General features: G+C 41.3%; 1 protein-coding gene across 9 annotated transcripts; it reads left to right on the forward strand.

Annotated features, from left to right (window-relative positions):
- The first annotated feature begins 567 nt into the window (after positions 1-567).
- On the forward strand, positions 568-14,535 carry U2AF1 (U2 small nuclear RNA auxiliary factor 1). Of its 9 annotated transcripts, none has more exons than XM_050970170.1 (9): positions 568-683; positions 1,522-2,047; positions 3,092-3,179; positions 5,972-6,038; positions 10,191-10,240; positions 10,856-10,954; positions 12,099-12,232; positions 12,515-12,607; positions 14,283-14,535. In XM_050970170.1, exons 2-9 carry the CDS (start codon positions 1,878-1,880, stop codon positions 14,416-14,418), a joined length of 837 nt encoding a protein of 278 aa, XP_050826127.1. In that variant the 5' UTR covers positions 568-683; positions 1,522-1,877; the 3' UTR covers positions 14,419-14,535. The 9 variants fall into 9 exon arrangements, with proteins under 9 accessions (XP_050826127.1, XP_050826120.1, XP_050826130.1 ...); XM_050970163.1 differs by lacking the exon at positions 5,972-6,038 and adding an exon at positions 6,841-6,907; XM_030234124.2 differs by lacking the exons at positions 568-683; positions 1,522-2,047 and adding exons at positions 3,391-3,447; positions 5,356-5,386 and having other exon boundaries at positions 2,054-3,179.
- Positions 14,536-22,357: the final 7,822 nt, after the last annotated feature.

Here is a 22,357-nt window from a genome sequence, read left to right on the forward strand (position 1 = left end):
TTTAAGGGTTAATCCTCTGTTAACGTGGGTCCTTTTTCGGGATTATTTTGCCCAGGAAAAGGTACTCAGACTGTCTGTAACTCTTTGTTCTTACTGTCTCATATTGTCCTAATCTCAATTGTTCACATTTTTATTAGTCTATTAATATGACTATTTTTATAACCATTTTATTAGCATTAAACTTTTAAAATTTTAAAAACAAGTGACTGGGGTTTTTCAGACTCCCAAAACAACGCTCAGAAAGAATTTGGTCCTACTTTCCGCTCTGCTTTTAACTCAAAAGCAAGGTTTTGGGTTTGGTTTTTTTTTTTTTTTAATTTAAACCAGTTCAGAACCTGCACACACACACAAAAACATTCCCTTTGCGGGAATCCCTTTATTCCAGCACTTTTGGAAGTCACGACTCCCGGTCAGCTCCGTCCCCTCAGACGCTGCCGGGGGGGGGACTCGAACCCCTGGCCTAGAGGTTCCGCCCCAGGCCCCGCCCCTCCACCCCTGCGCCCATGCCGGGCGACCCCGCGTGTGGCGCGGACCCCGCCTCCTCTCCCCCTCCCTTCCCTCAGCGCAGCGTTTCCGGCGCGGTCGTTGTGACGCGGCGGCGGCGCCGGGGCGGTCCGGCGGGCGGGCGGGCGGTGGGAGATGGCGGAGTACCTGGCCTCCATCTTCGGCACTGAGAAGGACAAGTGAGTGGCCCCATTCCCCCGCTCCCCGCGCCGCTCCCGCGGCTACGGCACCCCCGGGAGGGAGGGGGGAAGCTCGAGGGGAGGCCGGAGGCCGTAGCGGGTTGCGCGGGGACGCGGCCTGTTCCGATCGCGGCGGTCAGCCCTGCTTCCCTTTTCCCTGCCCCTCCTTCCCTGCGGGGGGACCCCCGGCCCGTTTCGCCCATTTCTTCCACTCCCGCCTCGGGGGCGCCGCCCGGGACCACGTCCCCCGCCTTTCCCATCCCGCTGGAACGCGGCGGGAAGAGGGAAGCGAGAGGCGGCCGCGCTCCCCGTTCCCTTCCCCCACCCCACCCCCTCCCCCCCCCGCCATCGCCTCCCTCAGGCCCTTCCTCTCCCCCCTCCACCCCCCCCTTTCCCAGGCGCGCGCGCCCGTCGGCGCGTGGGTTTCGCGCGTTCCCGCGCGCGCGCCCGGCGGCCCCGCCCACGCGCTTTCCTCCCCCCCCTCCCCCATCCCGGGCCGGGGCCGTTCTCGGGCACTCCCTCCCCACCCCCCACTTCTTCCTCCTCCTTCTCTTCCTCCTCTCCCTCCCTTCCCCTCCCCTGGCCGCCATGAGGGTGTGCCGCGCCTCGTGGCGCGCTGCCGCCCTCCCCCGTCCTCCCTCCGCCCTCCCCCCTTCCCCCCGCGGCTGCGCCTTCCTGCCGGGGCCGCTGGGTGCCGGAGCTTCCCGCCGCCTCCTGCCAGAAAGCGCCTCCTCCCCCTCCTGTTCCCCTTTTGTTCGTGTCCCTGAGCCTCGCAGCAGCCTGAGAGCTCCCGCTCTGCTGCAAGGACAGCGACTGGTTATTTCTCCCCCCTCCCCAGGGTGCGGAGGATTTCCCCGACTGCTGCATCCTGATCCTACAGGCTTCTGCCTGCAGCCTTCCACGCGTCCGGGAACGCCTCTAGTTTCTCTGGTTGTTGGAAGCACACACACAAAACCCTCCTAACGAAAATTTGGTCACCATCGGCCTGACCAAACCGGCGTGTTTTTCCACTCGTAAAAATGAAAAGGGGGCATCGATGTGCTGCTGGACTAAATTACTCTTGTCAGCCCCTGGCCGTGGGGCTTCTGCTCTGCTCTGTAGTGCTGCCATTCCAGGAAAGCAGTGTCGGCAGCCTCTCTTTTGAGCTCTGTTACTGTAGCATCCTTTCACACAAAGGAGATACATAGGAATTTAATGCATTACAGTTTCAGAGTCTTAATCAGGCATGAAATTCCTGTACAGCTCTTGTTTTCTGTTAAAAAAAGCAAACGGAACCTTCCAGAAGGTGCTGAAGTTGGAGGCACTATTGGAAATTTTGTAGTTAGGTATTTCTTTTTGTTTCAGGTTAGAGTTCAGAAAAGACAGTAAGTATTTTATCATGCTAAGTGTTTGTTTTCAAAAACATAATGAAGAGTGAGCATGTTGCAATTTTACAGTAGAATGCTTTGCTAGAGATCAGATGTGCTTTAGTACTTTAATAATTCTCCCCACCATGAGTTGATGTTGGTTACACAGGATTGTGGAAAATAATTGGTGTTAATTATGGGAATAATAATTTTTCTTCCAGGAGAATTCTAATATTTCATTTACCCATATATAGCCCATAATAATTTCCTTGCCCATCAGAATTTTGCATTTCCCTGTCAAGGTAACTAAACTCCTTGTGGTTTTCTTTCATCATTCTATGTGAGTTACACCTTTTTGTGGGAGTTTCAGTAGCATTTCTAAACCCAGATCATTATCAAGGTGTCCTGAGATGGATCATTCAAGAAAAGCTTGTGGTTTAAAATAAAAAGCAGCTTACTCTTAAAATCATTAATGACATTCATGGAAATGGCTTAACTAAATGGATTTATTTTGCTTATGTGTATTCTTTCTGTAACTTGATTTTCTCTTCCCTGAATTATTTTGGATACTGTGTTGGTAGCAGCCTAAGTTTCCCTTAGAGTATGACTTAAACAGGTGGCTTATAAACGTGAGAGAGGTGCAACTGTGACAGTTTTAAATCAGATTTTATTGCCCGGACCCGGGGCTGCATTCAACTCAGCCACAGAGCTCCCAGTGTCAATTTTCAGATCGTTTTTCTCGTCACTTGCCATCCCATCACCCAGTGAAACTGATGTAAAGACAAGAATGGAGAAGCAGAAGAGTAAAACAGAGATCACTTGTGTGTGGTGAATCTTAAAACCACTTTGGGGGAAGTTGGTCAGATACTGGCTGTAAATTAGGGGGAAAAGGGATGAATGTGGATAGGTTTGTTGGAATGCTTTCCTGTACAATTTTGATGTGGGTTTATTTTCTGTGTTACTTATCCACATCAAGATAAAGACATTTAGGGCATAGACTTTTTTGCAAATTAATGGTTTCTGTGCCAGTGTATAACTACCTTATTCACTTTTTTCTTGCAGAGTCAACTGCTCATTTTATTTCAAAATTGGAGCTTGTCGCCATGGAGACAGATGTTCTCGGTTGCACAACAAACCAACATTTAGCCAGGTTTGTTTCCCCTTTTTTCTCTTTCTTGTGGAAGTATACTCTGGCTTCTTTAAAACATAGATTCTCAGATATGAGTGAATAACTACCAAGCTCCAGATTAATTAGTTCAGTTTTAGCCCCAGTTTATCTGGGTCTTTGCTTTTTTTTGGGGGTATTCCATTTACTTCTCCCAGCATTTCTAATTATCTCCTGTCACCCTTAATGGCTGCAGGAAGCGATGCTGTTGTAAGCTTGCCTGTAGTAGAGACCAACCAGTGCTAACTTTCAGGTGAGTGTGCCTTCTCAGTGGTGTTCAGGCACTTAAACCATCCCAGAGTTCTTAAATCACAGACAAAGGCAGCTCGTTCCACCTGTCCCAAAGGTGGGAACTTCAATATTTTATGCATATGCTAGAAGAAAACTAATTAATGGATAGAAGTGACTCATCTGTCATTACACTTGCTCTCTGACCCAGGCTCTTAAGTTTCAAGAGTGACTCGCATACTTCCTTTGAATGTGGAAGAAATGGTTAATGAAAACAACTTGCCTGGTTGCTGGGGGTGAATTGTCAATTGGCATGACAGATTGTTTAATCTTTGGCTAAGGAATGTTAATAAGAGACATGATGTGTGACTGCATGTCTGCCAGAAATTAAAAAAAATTTGAAAAGGTGCAGGGAGTGACTAGAGTTTTCATTATTGTTGTTATATTATGAGCTGTACAATATTCACGAATTATATTCCTGGAGAAATGTATTTTTTTCCCTCTTTCTATCAATGCTGATTGTCAAGGTACACAGATTAATTTCTTTGAGAATTTTGTGCGTGAGCAGTAGTGCCTTTGGAAGTTACTGCACTCTTCATCTGCTGTAGTTTTAAAATTACAGAGAAAAAGTTCACGTAACAGCAGAGTCTTCTGCAAATTCCTTTAATCTGCTTAGGAGCAGAGTTGATGAGAAATATGAGCTGATGCTGGTTTGGGGAGAAATGAGGGAGGGGAGTGCTATCCATGTGACAGGTTCAGAGCTAGGATCATCTAGGGAAACTGTGTGGGGGCCAGGGGACTTCTAGGGGAGAATGTCAAGGTTACTGGTGGATAGGGACTTCTGGTACTTAAGCAACAAAAACACCTCTTTGCTTCTGGGATTTTAAAATTTTGTAATGCAGATATTGTATTTCAAATGAGTATTGTCCATTTTTAAAACTATCCCATGTTGCTGACCTACATGGAGTACAAGTTAAAGTGTAGTTGGTTATTTAGAGACCTAAATTTAGGTCATTGACTATGAAAAAATATTCCGAAAGCAGACTGTTTCTACAGTAGTTGTCTTTTAAGTTAAAAAAACCTACAAAAAAACCCCACAACCCTTATATTTTTTTTTAAACCAATAAAAGTTTGTGTGCAACTGCAGCTTTCTGTCAGAGCAGCCTTTTGCTTTGCTTTAGACTCTGGTTAGCAATGCCAGCTGAAGTGGGTCAGCAGGGCACATCCCATTCAGGCAGGGATGTCTGGGACTGCACAGCCTTGCGCTGTCGGCTGTGCTATGACATCTCCCGGGTCCCTGGCACTGTGTGGGGTCTGCAGAAATCTTTATTTGTGTGCAGGTTGACAATCAGCTGTGATAGAAAACAGAACAGAGATCCTGCTAATGTGAAGTTACCAGCACAATATTTTAACCTTGTGCAGCTCTTGCTGGTGCAGCTGCTTTACAGAAGAGCTGTGTTAGGAAAGGTCACACAATCCAGGGTGATCAAATTACCCCCAATCAGCAGAAACACCCTAACGAGATGCCTGTTTCTGGCACTCTCCAGTTGTAGGCTAAAGCATAGGTAGTTTAAACCTGGGCCACGGAAGCACAAAGCTTTGGTTGGTATGGCTGGACCTGTAATAAAACAAGTGTGTGATTTTAAATGTGATGGTAGAGTTGTATTTTTTTTTTACATGTTAAATGGCTAGCTTATGTGGGTGCGACATTGCTGGTCCTCTGACTTCTTTAAGCTCTGAATTCTTACTGTGACTAATAATAATAATAATGTGTAAGCTAAAGTTACTTGGGGATTGCCATTCATACTGACTAACATTGAGCTTGTATTTTAAGTAATCAAATCTCAGTTTTTGAGCTGCTTACAGTGATATGGACGTTTGGAATTTTTTTGTAATATTAGTTTACTAACTTAAACATGGTTTGTTTTTTCAGACAACTTGATTTTAAGAAGAACGGTACAAATGTAAGGTTTCAAGTCTGCCTGGGCTAATTCTTCAAGTAAAAAGCAGAAGGGCTAAAAGGATATTGTCCTTATTTGAAGGATCGGAAACATGTGAACCTATGATGCTATTATATTATTTAAACAGAAATTCCACCAAGAAAACCCTGATGCACAAAACAAGATGAAGCAGTTGCCTAAAGGCCCTTATGGTCTGGTGTAGCATTTTGGACACTGTGGCATTATATATAACATGCTGTGCACATAACACTTATTTTTTCCCCCTAGACTTGCAGTAGTGAATCTGGTCTCAAAAGTTTAGGCATCTCCAGAATACTTCATGTGACATTTTAGGTTACTGGGCCTCACACCTCCCATTTTGAGGCTAGCTGTTGAGACAAACGCAGCTCTTTCTTGGTGGTTAATTAAAACTGTTTTCATAATATGATGGTCTGGATACAATTTTGGAAGATACTCTACAAATACAAAAGGAAGTCTTATGGATAAAATATGACTTTTAGCTGTTTGCAAACAAGTTGTCTCTTTGCAATTGTCTATTATATGCACAGCAGCCAGTAGAATTCCCCTTTTTATTTTTTTTCCCCGCAGACCATCTTGATTCAAAACATCTATCGTAACCCCCAAAACAGTGCACAGACGGCTGACGGCTCACACTGTAAGTCCCACAGTTGGAGAAATTTTTTTAAAGAATGGTGTTAAAGAGCCCACTCCTAATTATGATAAAATAATGTTGGCTTCTGAGCTGCTGACATAAAGCTGTTGCAAACAGGACAAGTGACGGAACTCTTCTTGCGCACAGATCAAGAATTTGTGGAATGTGTGCAATTCTGAGTGCAGAAAGGGCTGCACAAATTGGACTTGATGCAGATTCCCTTTTGTGCTGCAAAGTGAAACTTGATTACTTAACAATACTGCATTCTTTTGAAAGGGTTAAACTGCAGACATTTCTCAAATTCTTGATATAACACAAAAAAAAAAAAAAAAAATAGGTATACATGTACGGTAAGTCCCAAACCTGGGTTTTCTTTCATCTTAACTTTTTTAGGAAAATGGAGATGTCATGTTATGCTCTAATTATTGTATTACTTCCTTTCCTGGGATTTTGCTACTAAGAAGCCGTTCAGTAATACCAAATAGAAATTATTATGCTTGTAACGTTGCTGTATTTGGATACCACCTACTTTCAGAGCTGTCTGAAATAATGCAAAACCCCTTTATAGTAATATTGGTGAATGGAGTGAAATTAAGAATACAATAATGGAGTATCATGAGATCTCTATTACTTTACAGTGTTAGGTTGATATAGAAAGGTCACCAGCTAAGTGTAAGTTCTCCTGCTTGGGAGAGAATAACCACCTCTCTTTCAGCACAGACTCGACTAAAGCGACCCTAAAGGAAACCAGTTTCTTGTTAAAATTATTTTCCATAATATAAAGTTGTTGCGTTTTGTATTTCAGACCATTGCCCTCTTGAACATTTACCGTAACCCTCAAAACTCTTCCCAGTCTGCTGACGGTTTGCGCTGTAAGTTCATACAAGTTCCTTCACTGGTTCCCTGGGCTTGATTGTCAGAGCTCAGTGTCGACTTAAACTGGTCTGCCATTTTAGTTTAACAGATCAAACTGACCACGTTTCGTTACATGTGTTCAAAACAAACACAAAAAAAATTAAACAACAACAAAAAAAAAAAAAAAAAAAAAAAAACCCAACTTTTTTGTCCCACTACCTTCTTCCCTACTCCCAAAACTATGGGGCAATCTGAATACCAACTATTAAATCAAAAAGGGTTAAAATTGTACTTCCCCTGTGAAGCAGTGTTGGTTGCACTGCTTTCTTCCTGTCACCTCTCTCCCTGCCAGTTGCCTGCATCCTAGGAATGGTTTTCTGTATGTTTTGTGCTATCCATTAGGTTCCACTATTGGAAAGAGCAGGACAGTGACACATTGACTTCATTCAGAACAAATGTCCTGCTCTGTAAATGTTAAGAGAACTTGAACTGAAACTTTTCAGACTGCATGCATAAATTTGTCCTAGGTTAATGCAGCTTCCATTTAGGGATTGCACTTTGGAAGAACATGACTGACTAACCCCTTCTGGCAGCTGTCCTTTTTGGATGGGTGCATGCTTAAAATTCTTTCCATACTTTGAAAATTCAAATTCTAATGCCATTTGGCACATTTACCTAAGACAAGTATTTTTTTTTAAGTACTTTTGAGGAGGGGAAGGCATTTGGGTATGGTCATGAAGTAATTTAATGACTCCTCCTGAGATACAAATGGGCATAAGCAAACATACCTCCTGTGAGACTGGCAGCAATTAATGCCCAGGATTGTTGATCGGCGATTAACTGATTTATCATTGCAATTGAATCATCGATATTAAAATAAGATTTAAAAAAAAAAAAAGTTTTAAAACCAAAAAAGGGTCGGTGTTCTTTTCTAACTAATCTTTCTTGTTGAAGTGAGTATTTACTGTGTGGTAATAAAGCTTTGTTTGGCTATTCTTTTTTTTTTTTTTTTTTTTTTGACTGTTGGTTTATAGACCAGTTCAGATTAGTTACCAGCATTTGATTAGAAGTGCTCTGTGAATCGGCCACTAACTTAAAAGTCAACACTGTCTCTCTTGCTTCAAAAAGGAATAATGGCTCTATTATGTAATTTGTGTTTTTGTCACACAATCAAGCTGGACATGTAAATGAGCTGTGTATTTCGTCTAGGTGCTTGACCAGTTCCATTGGTTTGTAGGCTTTCTCCTTGCAGATGCTTAGTAGTTAATGCTGTTTCAGTAGACCAAAACATTTCCATTTGGGTGTTTCCACTCTCCCTGAACTCTCAATGCGCTGGTAACTAATTTGCACAGAGTTACAGCAGTTTGGTCTGTGGAGCTGTTTAGATTTACAGCTGCAAGAGTCCTGCACAGATCCTCCAGTGTTGTAAATGCTGGTATCCAACTCTAGTTTGTTGTGACAAGCCAGTAGATGTGTGCTAGAGCCTGACTGTACCTCCTGGGGTAGAGCTGGAGCTCTGCAAGCAGTAGGTTTGCTGAAACTCCTGGCTCCTTGGTTTTTGATATTTGTCCCTACTTAAGTATTGCATGTATTTTAAATGGATAACTTGGGTAGCTATTTAATGCCTTGTCATTGTTGCTTAACTGTCTTCCTTTCTATTGCCGTCGTAGAGGATTAACCTTAGTTTGGAACAGCAGTAGTTTTTCTGAGTATTTTAATTAGTAATTGGGCTTCTCATGGTTCAGATACCATTAGCCCTGGAATATGGATGTTTGTAAAGCCTGTCATATGTATACTTCCCACTTTAGAAGGTCATTGAAGTAGTCATTAACTAACTTTTGCCTGTGATATCCTACTTTGACAAAAAACCATTTTTAGCACTTGTCCATCTGGTAAAAAGTAGTTATTCCCACTGAGGCTCCCAGAGCCCCTGTCGGATACTTCTAGAAACAAAACATAAAGATCTTTAGGTGTTAGTAGGCTGTTATCAGTGATGTTGGCAGAACCTTGGGAATATAGTTAAGTATTAAACTGCCTAGAATTACTGGTTTAATGTTTGATATTCCTTAATTCGCTATAACCATGGGGGAGAAGAAATTTCTTAAAAGCAAACATGTCTCAAATGCAGAAACACTGTCAGCCTAAACTATAAACCAAATGCCCCTTAGGCTCTTGTGGAGGTGAGCTGGGTGGAAGAACAGGAACTGCAGTTCCAGAGAGCGTGGCTGGTTTAATATTAGAGCCTTTGAAGAAAAACATAAAGTTTGTCCAGATGGTAATACTAGTCAAAAATTTTTTCATACCAGCCTGAAAATGAATAAACTCAGCCTTATTGGCTCAGTTTCTTTTCTTTCACATTCTGTTAACTAAACCAGTCTGGTTTGTAGTTTTAAACACTTCTAGCATAAAATGCAGGGTTTGTTGTAAAACTGCTCCTCTTGATCTTAATTAACCACTTAACTGCTGAAGAGCTGATCTGATGGCTTTAGTGTATACAGCTTGTTTAAAGTGCTGTAGACTGGAAAAAATAAACTGATTTTTATACATTTAATGCTTTGAAAAATAAGCCACACTTATGTTGGGTTTTGTAGCAGCAGGCAAGCAGCACTTGTTTTTGAAGTCCAGCTTGTAGCATGAAAATAATCTTAACTTGAATATAAGGCTGGCTTGTCTTGCACTGAAAGGTGTTCTGCAGGGCTGCAGAAAAATGAAGTGACCCTCAAACTTAAACTAGAAAATGACTCTCTGCAAAGCATTGAGGGCACTGAGATAAGTGTGTCATTTCAATGACTATTATCAGCAATTAAAAAAAAAATTCTGGGCTATTTTACATTGTGAGCTCTCAAATTCTAGTGAATATGCTGGAGAAGTAGGCATAATTTTCTGCCTTTAGGAAGAGGAATACTAAATTTTAGTAATATTTTAAGGTATGGAATTGTAACAAAGCACTTGCCTTCTGTTTAGGTAAAATTGTTGGTAGTTAAGAGAGTGGGACTATACATTAAATTTTAAGTGATATTTCAGAGTAATTCTTTTCCCCTTTAAATTTGTGGCATACAACTTCGGCTCTGATTAAAACTTGCTTTGATTTGATCATACCTATGTAATATTTTGACAGATACTTTGGGGACTCAAAGCTCTTCATACATCCTTATTTTGCAATATTCCTGTTAGTTAGCTCCATGCTATATGGTGTCTCTCATGCTCCAGATGGCCTCTTTAGATTGTTTTGTAGTTTGATCAAAATCTCCCCTTCCTTATTGGCAGGCTCTAATCAATCTGACTCTTTGACTTTTGCAGGTGCTGTGAGCGATGTTGAGATGCAGGAACATTATGATGAATTCTTTGAGGTATGTAAAGGTGCATTACAGTATCCCTGGATTTGTCACCACAGATAAGTTAAATGGATGTAGTGAATAGCACAATTAGATTCAGGAAAGAACCGCTTATTTCCTTGGGTGTTCCTATAAAACATACAACTTTGTATTAAATATTTCCTGGTGTAACCATTGGTTAGTTTGACCTTAATTTGACTGCTTGAAACAGTCTTTGTTTAACATCAGCAGTTTAAGTGATGTAGTACTTTGATTGTATATTCTCCTTTTTTATAAATTTGAAGTATTCCTAATATTTGTAGAAAAACAAAGTACCTGAAGCTAGCATCAGAGTTTCTGTGTTGTGTTTTCAGTGCATCCTGTGTGTTCTGTAAATGCTGTGTGTGTTTTCCATAGGTTTTTCTTGTATCTTGGTAGTGCTGTGCTTATAGAAGGCCAAGAAAGTATTCATTTAAAACCCAAAAATGTAAAAAAAAAAAAAAAAAAAAAAAAAAAAAAAAAATTAAAAAATCAAGTGATCTTGCTTTTTTCCAAGGAGGATCTTTTTTATACTTACTTAAAAGTAGATGCAATATTTTTGTACTTACAAGTAATGTGCTGCAAACTTGTGCTGGGTTGCTTTGTGCTTAGGAGGTCTTCACAGAAATGGAGGAGAAATACGGCGAAGTTGAGGAGATGAACGTTTGTGATAACCTTGGAGATCATCTAGTTGGAAATGTATACGTAAAGGTAGGATAAAGAGATGTTCATGCAGGCAGGAGGGGTGGTGTTTATTGATTGAGAATTTTAAAAGCTACTCTGTGATTGTAGATTTCATTTTATTCTTCAGGAAAGCTCTTCAGTATATAAGCTACTCTCCAACTTCACAGGAGTAAAAGTGTTCAAGGAATCCAGAAGAAATTTTAATGAATTTTGAGAAGCTTTCTTGATAGTTAAGATGCATGTAATTTTCAGAAAGATTTTTTTTCGTTTACATAGTTATAAACAGTCACCACTACTAGACTGTTTAGTTTGGCAGGGTTAGTTTGGGTTAGTCTAGCATCATGCTGTCCTTTAAGCACATCAGTATGAGACAGGTTTTATATGCCACAGGTGCAATAATTTTCTGACTTTCCAATTAAACACAATATCTCTAACCAAGTTAGATTTGGCAGTAGCTGGGTGGTTCAAGGTACAAACTGGAGCACTTAGGTTTAACTTTGCAAAGTCATTGGGATCTCTTGAATAACAAAATTGTCACCTGCAGAAATTTTACTGTGTGTTCACAGTGTGGGGGAGGTGTGAGAGAGTTCCTTTGAATATTTTGGCTGTACATTCCCTCAGTTGGCAAGTATTTTCACACCTGAAATTCTGGACTGATTAGGTCATAATCAGAAAAAAAAAAGTTATTTTAAAAAAGTTAGCTGTGAAAAAGCATTTCAAATTTAAATTCTACAGTCATTGTAAAACAGGATCTGATTTTTGTGAATTCTCATTTAAATGAATGCAAGCTCCAGTTTTTATAAAAATTTCTTTTAAATGTTTAAAAAAATGCATCACATCAGGACTGTGGTGCTCCAGAAACTATTTATAAGCATTCTCTTGGTTTAAAGCTGTACTAAGAAAACACAGTATCTTGTATTGACTAACTTTCCTACTTGAAAGACCAAACAGAGCATAATGAAGAGGAAAATCAATGTTTTTATTATCCTTTGAGTCCCAGCTAATGAAAAGCTGGCATATTTACCCTTGATTTGATGGACTGTCTGAGAAATCTGAAGTAACTTCTAATTTCATTTCTAGAACCCTGAGGCTCAGATACCACACAACTGATGTGATAGGAGTCTTTTATCTCCTCCTGTTGCTTCTCTGAAAAGGCTGATTTTGCTTTCAGTTCCGCCGTGAAGAAGATGCAGAGAAGGCTGTGATCGACCTGAACAATCGCTGGTTTAACGGGCAGCCCATCCATGCCGAGCTCTCGCCTGTGACTGACTTCAGAGAGGCCTGCTGCCGTCAATACGAGATGGGGTAAAGCAGGGCCTTCCTCTTGCCTTGGACAGCAGGGAGGGTGCTTGGGTGTGGATTTCATGTAGCTGAGTGCAGGAAGAAAACCACTTCAGGTACCAGTAGTGTGGAGGACCAGCAGTGAACTTCTTGACTTCTGCCATCTCTTGGGGATTTTCACCTAGAAGTGCAGCAGTGTCAGTAAATGATGCTCATAATTTACTGTGTCTATATTAGAGGTGTAAAGGTCTTAGCAGATAGTGTAGAGCTGGGAATTGTAACTGTGCCTCTTGAATTCTGTTTCAGAGAGTGTACACGAGGAGGTTTCTGCAACTTTATGCATTTGAAGCCCATTTCTCGAGAGTTAAGGCGCGAGTTGTATGGGCGGCGTCGTAAAAAGTAAGTTTGTTTTTAAACACTACTAAAACAAGTAATTTAGGGATCAGTTGCTGAAAAATCTGAAGGCAAATCTTTAAACTCGTGCCAAGTCCTCTTGTTTTTTCTGACACATTTCCGGCACATGCCAAAGGGCATCAAGTCAAGCTGGCAAGTGGCCAGTTTCCAACAAAGGAGTAGGGGTCTAAAAATATGGTGCTTCTTGTTCTGCAACACTATGGATTCTGAAGGTTGGAGTGGCAGGCAGGGTTCAAGGAGAAGACGACTCACTGAGTTACTGAGGACATAGGCCCTACATGTTCAGGTACTGGTGGACATCACTTGGTAGAAGTTGCTTTATGCTTTTTCTGCTTTATTCTCTTTTAAATGTGTTTGCTCATGGCCTTCGTTAGATGCAGGCTACTTGGCCAGTGGGCATTTTTGGTAGCAGGTTGGCAGCTTTCAGCATCAAGCATATCTATAGATTATACTCAGGACCCAACCTTATTTGCTTTTAACTGTTAATGGTGAAATGTTGTAGCCTGTATTCATTTCTTACTGTTAATACCAGCCAGTCACTGTATGGAGCTCACTTTTAGCTTCACACTGTGTCCCTTGATTGGAATTCCCAGTAGGAGAAAGGAGAAGTAATTTTACTTAATGGTAAAAAAAAAAAAAAAAAAAATTGATCAAGACATTTCATTATGTATTAAATTATTCATTTATTGAGGAACCTTGCAGAAAGGCTTTTACCACTGCTGTTACTGTAATGGTTCACTTGGAACTGGATTCAATCTGGTTGCATTTAAAACCTTGTTATTTGGAATAGGCATATAAAATTTTTGATCTTGCTTTTTTATATAGAGTATGTTTTTTGTAGATTTCTGTCAGTCATACAAGGACCCTGGGATTGTGAATGTGTTTTTCCTATAAACATCTCTTGGCAGTGTTTCAGAATCTGTGATGATGAATTTAACTTTGAAAATTACAGATTGTGTTGCTTAGCCACATGTATTTCTGGCTAAGTAAATTTTTCATATATTTGAATGCTTTATGAAAAAGACCACATGTGTTTTTTATATTAACCTTTGATCACTGCTACAAATTTGGAACTCTCAGGTTCAATAATGCTGATTGGTAGTGGCTGTGATAGCAGTATGTTGTGGGTGGTTTTAGCTCCCTTCCTGAATTTATCAACCTAAGAGACAGGGAAGATAATTTGCCAGTGCTTGTGTCCTGCAGGGGTAGAAATCACATAGAGGGAGCAACAACAGAGAACTGGTTTTTAATTGCTAATTAATGCAGTTGATTTAATACAAGTGAACTTAGAAGCAGCTGTAGGCTTTTGGTGTGTGTTGCTAAGAGCTATTCCTGTCTGCCAAAGCAGGTGTCCCCTTCTCCTGCTTTAAATAACAGCAGTGTAACCGTGCCTCTCCTTAGGGCTTGCACATCCATTGTAAGAGGTGACTGCAGGGAGCAGCCAGTTCTTGTACCTGTTTATGCTGACTCCTGAAATTTGGGCAGTTTGTAAATACATTGGGCTTTGCAGCCCAAGTGCCCATTAACCAATCCTTCTAATGACACACTGCCTTTCTTCTCCCTCATCACTCCCATTCTTAATTATGTGTTCTGCTGTGTGGTACTGCAAGTAAATCACTGCCTGAGGTGAAACAGTAAAATGTCCAAACTCTCTTTGAAGGCATCGATCCAGGTCGAGGTCCCGCGAGCGCCGGTCTAGATCCAGAGATCGCGGCCGTGGAGGTGGAGGAGGCGGCGGCGGCCGCGAGCGTGACAGGAGGCGGTCAAGGGATCGCGAACGATCCGGTCGATTCTGAGCCATGCCATTTTTACTGTATGTCTGCTAGAAAGTGTTGTAGTTTGACCAAACAAGTTCATAATGACATTTTTTTTAAAGATGGGCTTCTGAATAAAAAATTTGTAGTGATACAGTATTCTTTGTGTAACTTGTTTCTTGTGGGGGGAGTCTTTTTAACTGTCATTCCTCTATCTTGACAAATACCTGGATAAGTCTGCCTGAAGGAAAGGTGGTAAATGTATTGGAGGAGCGCCAGTTCTGGTTTGGGGTTTTTTTAATTTTATTTGGGTATAATTTGAACTGTTGATGAAAATGTGTGTGTATATAATATAAAATATTATATACATAGTAAAAATAATATACTGCTTAAGAAACAGTTACTCACATAAGTTTCCCTTTTCTGCTATGCTGTCTGCTTATTTAGGTTAGTTTAGGCACATTTAAGAGGAAGGCTGTGCAAAATGCATTTATTTACTGAGTAGAAACGCTTAATTACAAAAATGTATGTTTGTTTGTTACCAGAAGTCTGTGCTCTGTCTATCAATGTGACTGTGGCATTTACAATAAATCCAATTCTTGGTGTAAAATCTAAAGCCTATTTTCTAAGCACTCTGGAGTAGTTGAGTTGCTACTCCTGGCTGCCTATTTTCTAAGCGCTCTGGCATAGTTGAGTGGCTGCTCCTGGCTGTGCCAGAGTTTGTAGTTCAGGTTTTTATAATTCTTGACTAAACTCCTTTCTTTTGCTGGAAAGAAAGTTGCCTAGTGCAGTGTGGGAAAAGATAATATTTTTATTGCAATGATTCATAATAGGCAGGTGAGGGTTTTGTGGAAAAAAAAAACCACCAAAATTATGCTTCATGCAACAAAATAGACAAGTGCTATTGAAGGAATTGCAAGGTCCTGAATGCAAGGATCAAATTCCTTAACACAAATTTTTTTCTAATCTATGCTCTCTCGCCTGTCGTTTAATTAAAAGCATTTTGTTGGCATTCAAGGTCATAGAAAACTAATTGGATGCTAGTGGAAAATGAATCTTATTTCCACCTTTCTGATGGTCAGGAGTGTGATGAAAGCTAATGGACAGATGGCAGTTCCTTCACAAATACTTTTTTTTTTTTTGAGCTCGAATTGCTCAATCACTGAACATTGTCAGTTGTGTCCCAAAGCATTAAAGCTCCAGTGAAAATGTTGGCATTCTGAGAGACAGTTTGTACAATGGTTGACTTGCAGTTTCACCTCATTCATGTCTGCTTTTATTCAAAGTGTAATGTAGCAAGAACTTTTGGTCATTGATCATATTTCTGCAAAATGGAACTGTGTGTACACAAAGCTACGCAATAAAACACAGCTTTCCAGTGGGAGAGAGAATTTGCTAGAGCTTCCTTAGTTCTGAGCCGGATAACTTGCTAAATGATAAATCTCCTTGGTGATTCTTTTTAAAAAAATGGAAATAGGATGCATCACATAGTCAGATGATTAACAAACCAGCTTCTTTCTGCCTCTTAAGTATAAAACCATTCTTCTTTCTGGAATTTGGAAAACAAAACAATATAAAAAATGAATTTTTCTAAATTAATCTGCTTTGCTTCTTAAACTAAATTCTTGTATCACTTCAATTTGAATTTTTTTTGTTCCCACTGGATGGTTTGGCTAACCAGACTTTGGAATTTGGTGTGCCAGGACTCTTTTTGATGAAATATCACTCAAGCAGTGAAGCCCATCTCCACATGATATTTTGTTGTAAGTTCATAAATCAAATGATGCTTTACTGGAAATTGAGTAGTGCCTGGCATTAAATGATTGAGATGAAATGTATTTCTGCTGGGCATTAGGAACTTCACATTGATAATTTAGTTCTTAGAGTTTACAGGATATTAATCCAGTTTCATATTTCTCTTAAGTGAGATTCAGGATTATTGGTGAGCTAATTTAAATCTCAGGCTACAAAAGGTGAGGATAGTTTTTGGTTTTTAAACAGTACCTAATACAGTGTGGATAGTATTTAAAAGGTTTAAGATTTGCTCTATAAAGCTAGTTTAAAAGTTAGTTGTTCTATGAAGTTAGTATAAAACAAGTACAAATGTGTCCCTGTAATGGCTTTAATCTGTTTCTCTAAATCCTGTTTCACTGCAGGTATATTTTTGCATGAACAGATAGTGGAAGGTGGATTTTTCTATCTCCCCTAACACAATTTTACTGAAAAAAGCATTCTAGAATTCTACCAAATGTATAATTTTGTGATCTGATTGCACAGCTGCCCAAAAATTCCCCAAGTAACTGGAATATGTTGGAATGGGCACTGAAAGCAGTGAATTTTACTGGATACTCTAATGGGTACCTGTAACAGCATTCAGCATATGAACTAAGCTCATGACATATCTTGTTAGGTTCACCTTTTGAGACTGGTTTACCAGTAAAAGTCATCAAATTTGAAGTTTAAACTGCACCAATTTGGTTAAAACATTGACACCTGACAGACCCAAGTGTTGGTTCACCAATACAAGCCAAGTGGAAATCCTACCTCCCCCTTCTCTTGTTGCCCACAATGTCTTTAAGATTTGTTTTTTCCCCCTCCTCCCCAAGGTTCTTACTTCTCAAATATTTCATTGTTGACTCTTCTGTTGAACAGTGGATCTTAATTTATGGAATTCCTTTACCTCAAATAAGTGACAGCATACAGGATTTTCTGAAGTCTGAGTCAATTAGGTTGAAATTGTTAATCCCAAGTGGCTTTCTCTTTGTATTTGGCTCTTATTCTGTGAAAATGCTGCTTGTCCATGAATATGATGTATGTTGAGACTGTAAAACCAAATGGAGAAAACTTGTTCAAAATAAAGCCTTTTTTTTATAAGAATCTGACAAAAATTATCCCTTTCCTTTAGACTGGATGCCACTCTCTATCTAGTGAGCACTTAGACTAAAGTTTCAAATTCTTATGTCTTCAGCTATTTTTTGAGCATATCTGTTTTTCAGAGCTGGTGAAGCATGTCTTCAGCTAAAATAACCCCAGGCTCTCCATATTTACATGATCAAGTTGAATTTTAAGAGCGCAACTTGGGGTTATGAGTTGGGGAGGGTTGGTTTGGGTTCTTTCAGTTGATAAATCTTTTGGTTAGGTTGTTAAGGTTAGGAAGAGCCTGCAAATTTCTATTGTGGTCTGCAGAGGACAAGAAAGTTCATTTTTACAGAAAGAATGTGTTTAATTGAAAAAAATAGGTAATCAAAGAGAGTTAGGACTTTTTAAAGATAATTCCTCCTGGTGTTGCACCATTCAGGCTGCAAAATTTTGGGTGTTAATGATTGTAACATCAGCACTTAAAACTGCATCTGTTGTCTATTCCATTGGAAGTGAAACTGCTTTCATGGCAGCTGTGGGTAAATAATTTCATTCTGACACTGCTGTACTGAAGATTCCCTAAAAACAGTCCTTGTCAGAAAAAGTTCCAGCTGAAAAGCAGAGCTGGGTTGGTGTTTTCCTTGTAGCTGGTAAGAAAGTTATGTCTGAGTGGCAAGGCTGTCACAGGAGAGAATGTTTGTAGCTGCATTTATCACCTACTGCAAGGCTGGAGCTGAGCTGTGTTACTGTACAGTTTTACCCTGGAGCAAATAGATTTCAGTTTTGAAAAAATAGCAAAATTGCATCCAGATGTCTGTAGGAAAAAATTAATGTGTCTTCACTTTGAATTGATACCTGTTGCTTTCTAAAGCCATCCACAAGTATTTCAGAATTCATGCAATTAACTGGTTTTTTATGAAGTATAAAATAATTTGAGTTGGAAGGGACCTTAATGACCACTATGTTCCAACCCCCCTGCCGTGGGCAGGGATACTTTGCACTAGACCAGGTTGCTCAGAGCCCCTTCCAGCCTGGTCTTGAACACTTCCAGGGGCAGGGAGTGCACAGCTTTTCTGTGCAACCCGTGTGGCACTGTCAGTGGTGAGCGTGTCTCCAAATTGTTCTTATATTTTGTGATTTTCCTTGTGTTAAATACATTTGTATAAAAAATTCAGCAAATCTCCTCAGCTATGTAGACAGTCCTTCCTTGTCAGCAATGTGCTCATAGCCAAAATCTTCTGATCCCATTAACCTTTCACATTTCATTTTTTACAAAATTATAACCTTAGCAAGAGGAGCCACGAGCAAGAGGCCAGCACAGTGCCACTCTGCAGCCCTGTGGTCCTCCAGCAGCAGACCTGCTTTAGCAGGTCCGTGTCTCCCTGCTGATGGTTTCTGCCAGGAGAGGAGTTAATTCCAGGAGGAGGTAATTGATCTCAAGTTTCAACTGTAAATTGGATGTGTGGGATCGGTGGAACGGTGGCAGCCAAGAGCCCAGGTCAGCTGCCAGCAGCCTGGCTCTAGTAGCCAGCGGCTCGTTTGAGGTATCAAAGGCTGGAGGAGGCAGGGTGTGCTTATCTCTGATTATCTCTGCTCAGATGCAAGTGCCAGGATCGGGTCAGATACTTTTGCATAATTTGTGTTGTTTGGGTGTTTGCTTTCCAACAAGATTGTTTTTACAGGAAGACTGATGAAGGGGTGGGATGTGAGTGAGGGGTGGGCAGCAGCTTGTGTGTGTGTGGCCCCTTTGATCCGAGTGCCTTAACAACATTCGTGGAGCTGCTTTCCCTAGGAAGAGATAATTACTGTGATCCAGGTGTTCCTTTGGGACAAACCCGTGTGTTAATGACAAAGGTCTGCAGAATATTGTTTTACCAAGCACTGTAGGGCTCTTCTAGCTCTGCACTTCCATGACTGCACCTGTAGTTAAGTCTGGAGGAAAAAAATAGTTTCTGCTCTTGTTGAACAGCGAGACAAAGTGGGGAGAAAGGCAGCAGGCAGCAATGGAGTCTCCCTGCCTCCTTGTTTTTCAGGGAAAAGCCTTTAGTCTGCCAGGCTGAGCCTTGCTGTGCTTTTGCCAGCACCTGGCTTCATTTCAAGTCTTGCTACCTATTCAGCTGAATATTGGATGTGTTTCAGATCCTTCTCACTGTCTTCCTGAAGCTGTCTGGGATTCTGGCCAGGCAGAGGGAGGGAGGGAGGGAGCTGCTCCCACTGCAGGCTCTGCACCAGCCTGCTCCTCGGCCTGGGGGCTGGGGGAAGAGTCAAGGAGAACCATCACTCCTCTCTTCTCTGCCACCCATTTCCTTGAGAGCTAATGCTGCTCCTGTCCTAGAGAGAAATGAGAGAGAACCTCACGGATCAGAAGAATCCTGCATCTTCCATCATCCTTTTCCTTCCTCTTCAGTGAAGATGTAAAATGTTTGCTCTTGTGTTGTAGGAAAAAAGTCCTGGAGAGAGTTGATAAAGGGACTCTAGGCAGGACATGAAGACATGAAGAACTGATTTCTGGACAAAGCACCAGTGGAGAGTGAGCAGCCAGTCCTTACTGCCTTGGGGATTGCACGCAACAATAATTATTGCAGTGCTGGACTGGAGATGGGTGAGGGAAGTTCCAAAGTCTCACCAGAATCTCACCAAGTAACAGTCTCGTTAATGTCTGGGCCATTTTTTCATTCTGCAAGGGTTTAACTTGTTATATTTTACCCTTTCATGACCACAACAATGAGATATTTAATTGCCTTTCTTGCTCAGTCTCCAAGGAGGCCAGCCTTTGGTCTTTTGGACAACCCTGGGATTCTCAAGCACACGTGTGGTGGCAGCTGTTACACCTCACTGAAAAACATCTTCAGCAAAGAGAATAGACCTGCAGTGCAGAGTCTATATCAGCAAATTGTATTATTTCTTCTTGTAGTACTTGCAGCTGATTTGAGCAAAGTTACTGACAGTCTGTTTTCTCTTCTCTGACAACTTCACTTCTTTCAGTCTTTACTCCTGGCCTGTATTTCTCTCTACAACTTCTCGCGTTCCCCGAGCCACGTCACACATGGGCCACATCATTCCAGGTGGGACAAGGTACCTCCCCACAGCACATGGGTGCTGGGAGTGCCATGTGTCCTGCAGCCTGGATCCCTGTTTGCTTAACCCTGATGTTTACTTTTTACACAACAGCACGGCCTTGTTGACTCACATTGAGCCTGCCTGGCACTGTACTCATCCCTTCCACTCCACACAATTCCTGTCCAGGTAATGGCCACACAAGCAGATTATTCCTCCTGCCTGGCTGAAAAATTTAGCCCTTGCCCTTATTGGCCACCTTCCTATTTTACTTTCTTTTCTGATTTCTCCTGTCTGCCAAAGATCATTTTGAAATATGATTCTGTTCAAATTGTGGCTTATCCCATGCAGTTAAAATAAGGAGTGATTCTTTTTGGGCTGTGTTTTCCTCCCTTTGCATAAAAACATTTCCATGAACTTGTGCAATAGGTTTCTGCTCTCCCTTCCCAAAAGGGCTCTGAGTGCCACCAAAGCTCCATTGATTCTTTTGGTGACTTCAGCTGCTGCTCACAAAAAACTTTCTCCACTTGATCTCCTCCTTCAGTGATCTTACCACAACAGCATTTACCTTTTTATTCCCCTATTTGATCACTGACTGTGCTTCTCCAAGGGGTTTCTCTTCTTGACCTTTCAGTCTTCAGCATGTCTACTCATCACTGATGCACCAAACATCATTCTCTGCTTGCCATTCCTAAAGAAGCTGTTTATTTCCATGTTAATATTCCAGCTGCTGTCACTTCACTGCTAGGCTGGTCAGATCATAATTTTGCTTTTATACCAGCCCTCACTGCAGCTCCTCTTACCCCTTGCAAGAGAAAAAAAGCCAATCACTGCCTGATCTCAGGAAATGGATGAAGTGGCTCTCCTTATGAAATTGGTGCTGATTTATGGGAACTATTCTCAAAGCTGGGATGAGGAATAATCTGTGTTCCACTGATTGGGCTAAGCCCTAATGGAGCAAATTAGTGCTGTGTATTCATTCCCAGACACCATGATTGATTTTAATGGCTTTTATGCCAATGACACAGTGTGGGCTGGTGTTGCTGTGGAGATCTTTTAAATCAGTTTATTATGTAAAACAAAATCAGTTTATTATGTATAACAAAAACTCCCTTGTAGTGGAGAGAGACTTTCTAGAAGAGCATGTAGTGACAGGACAATGGGGAATGGCCTTAAGCTGGAAGAGGGCAGGATTAGATTGGATATTAGGAAGAAATTGTTCCTTGTGAGGGTGGGCAGGCCCTGGCACAGGTTGCCCACAGAAGCTGGGGCTGCCCCATCCCTGGAAGTGTCCAAGGTCAGGCTGTTTGGGGCTTTGAGCAACCTGGGAGAGGGGAAGGTATCCCTGCATGTGGAAGGGAGGTTGGAACTAAGACTTTCTTTAAGGTTCCTTCCAAACCAAACCATTCTTCAGTTGGCTGCTGCCTTGATGGAGGAAATTGAATCTTAAGTGCAGAGCTGTGCTGCAATTACAAATCCCTCTAATTTGCCTCACACATTGTGTTCAGCTAGTTTCCAACACACTTGGAGCTGTCACTTGGTCTTACAAGTTTCTCTGAGGTGTCTGTCTTACATCTCTCAGGAGCTGGCACATCCATCTGTGCTGGCAATTCCACACCTCACCACCCATCTGCCTGAAGTTGCAGTGGTTGCTGCAAGGCTGGCACTTCTTCAGGCACAGCAGCTGACTCAGGGCCTCTTCTCCAGTCCCTCCTGAAAGGCATGGAAGGTATGGATATCCCTCCTTGGCTACTCGAGTAGTATTGCATAAGAAGCATTCACTGAAGTGGTACAAAGCTTCTGTGCAATTAACAATCTGTTTAAACCACTAAAAAGCTGTGCACACCTCTGTGAAAAACACATGTTAAAGAAATAAGAAACCCAAGAACTCTCTTTTTTTTTCCTTCAAGCCAGCAAAGAGGCAACACCTCTTGCTGTTGCAAGCAAAACTGAGCTTCAGAGAAAAGATTCGGATTCTTGAGGGATCTCTCCAAGAAAAACTCATGTTAAGTGAAGTGCCTTTAAATGCTATAGCAGTATTTACTGATGGCTCCAGGAAAACACA

This window comes from Serinus canaria, chromosome 1 (genome assembly GCF_022539315.1).
Source record: "Serinus canaria isolate serCan28SL12 chromosome 1, serCan2020, whole genome shotgun sequence".
Taxonomy (NCBI): Eukaryota; Metazoa; Chordata; class Aves; order Passeriformes; family Fringillidae; genus Serinus; species Serinus canaria.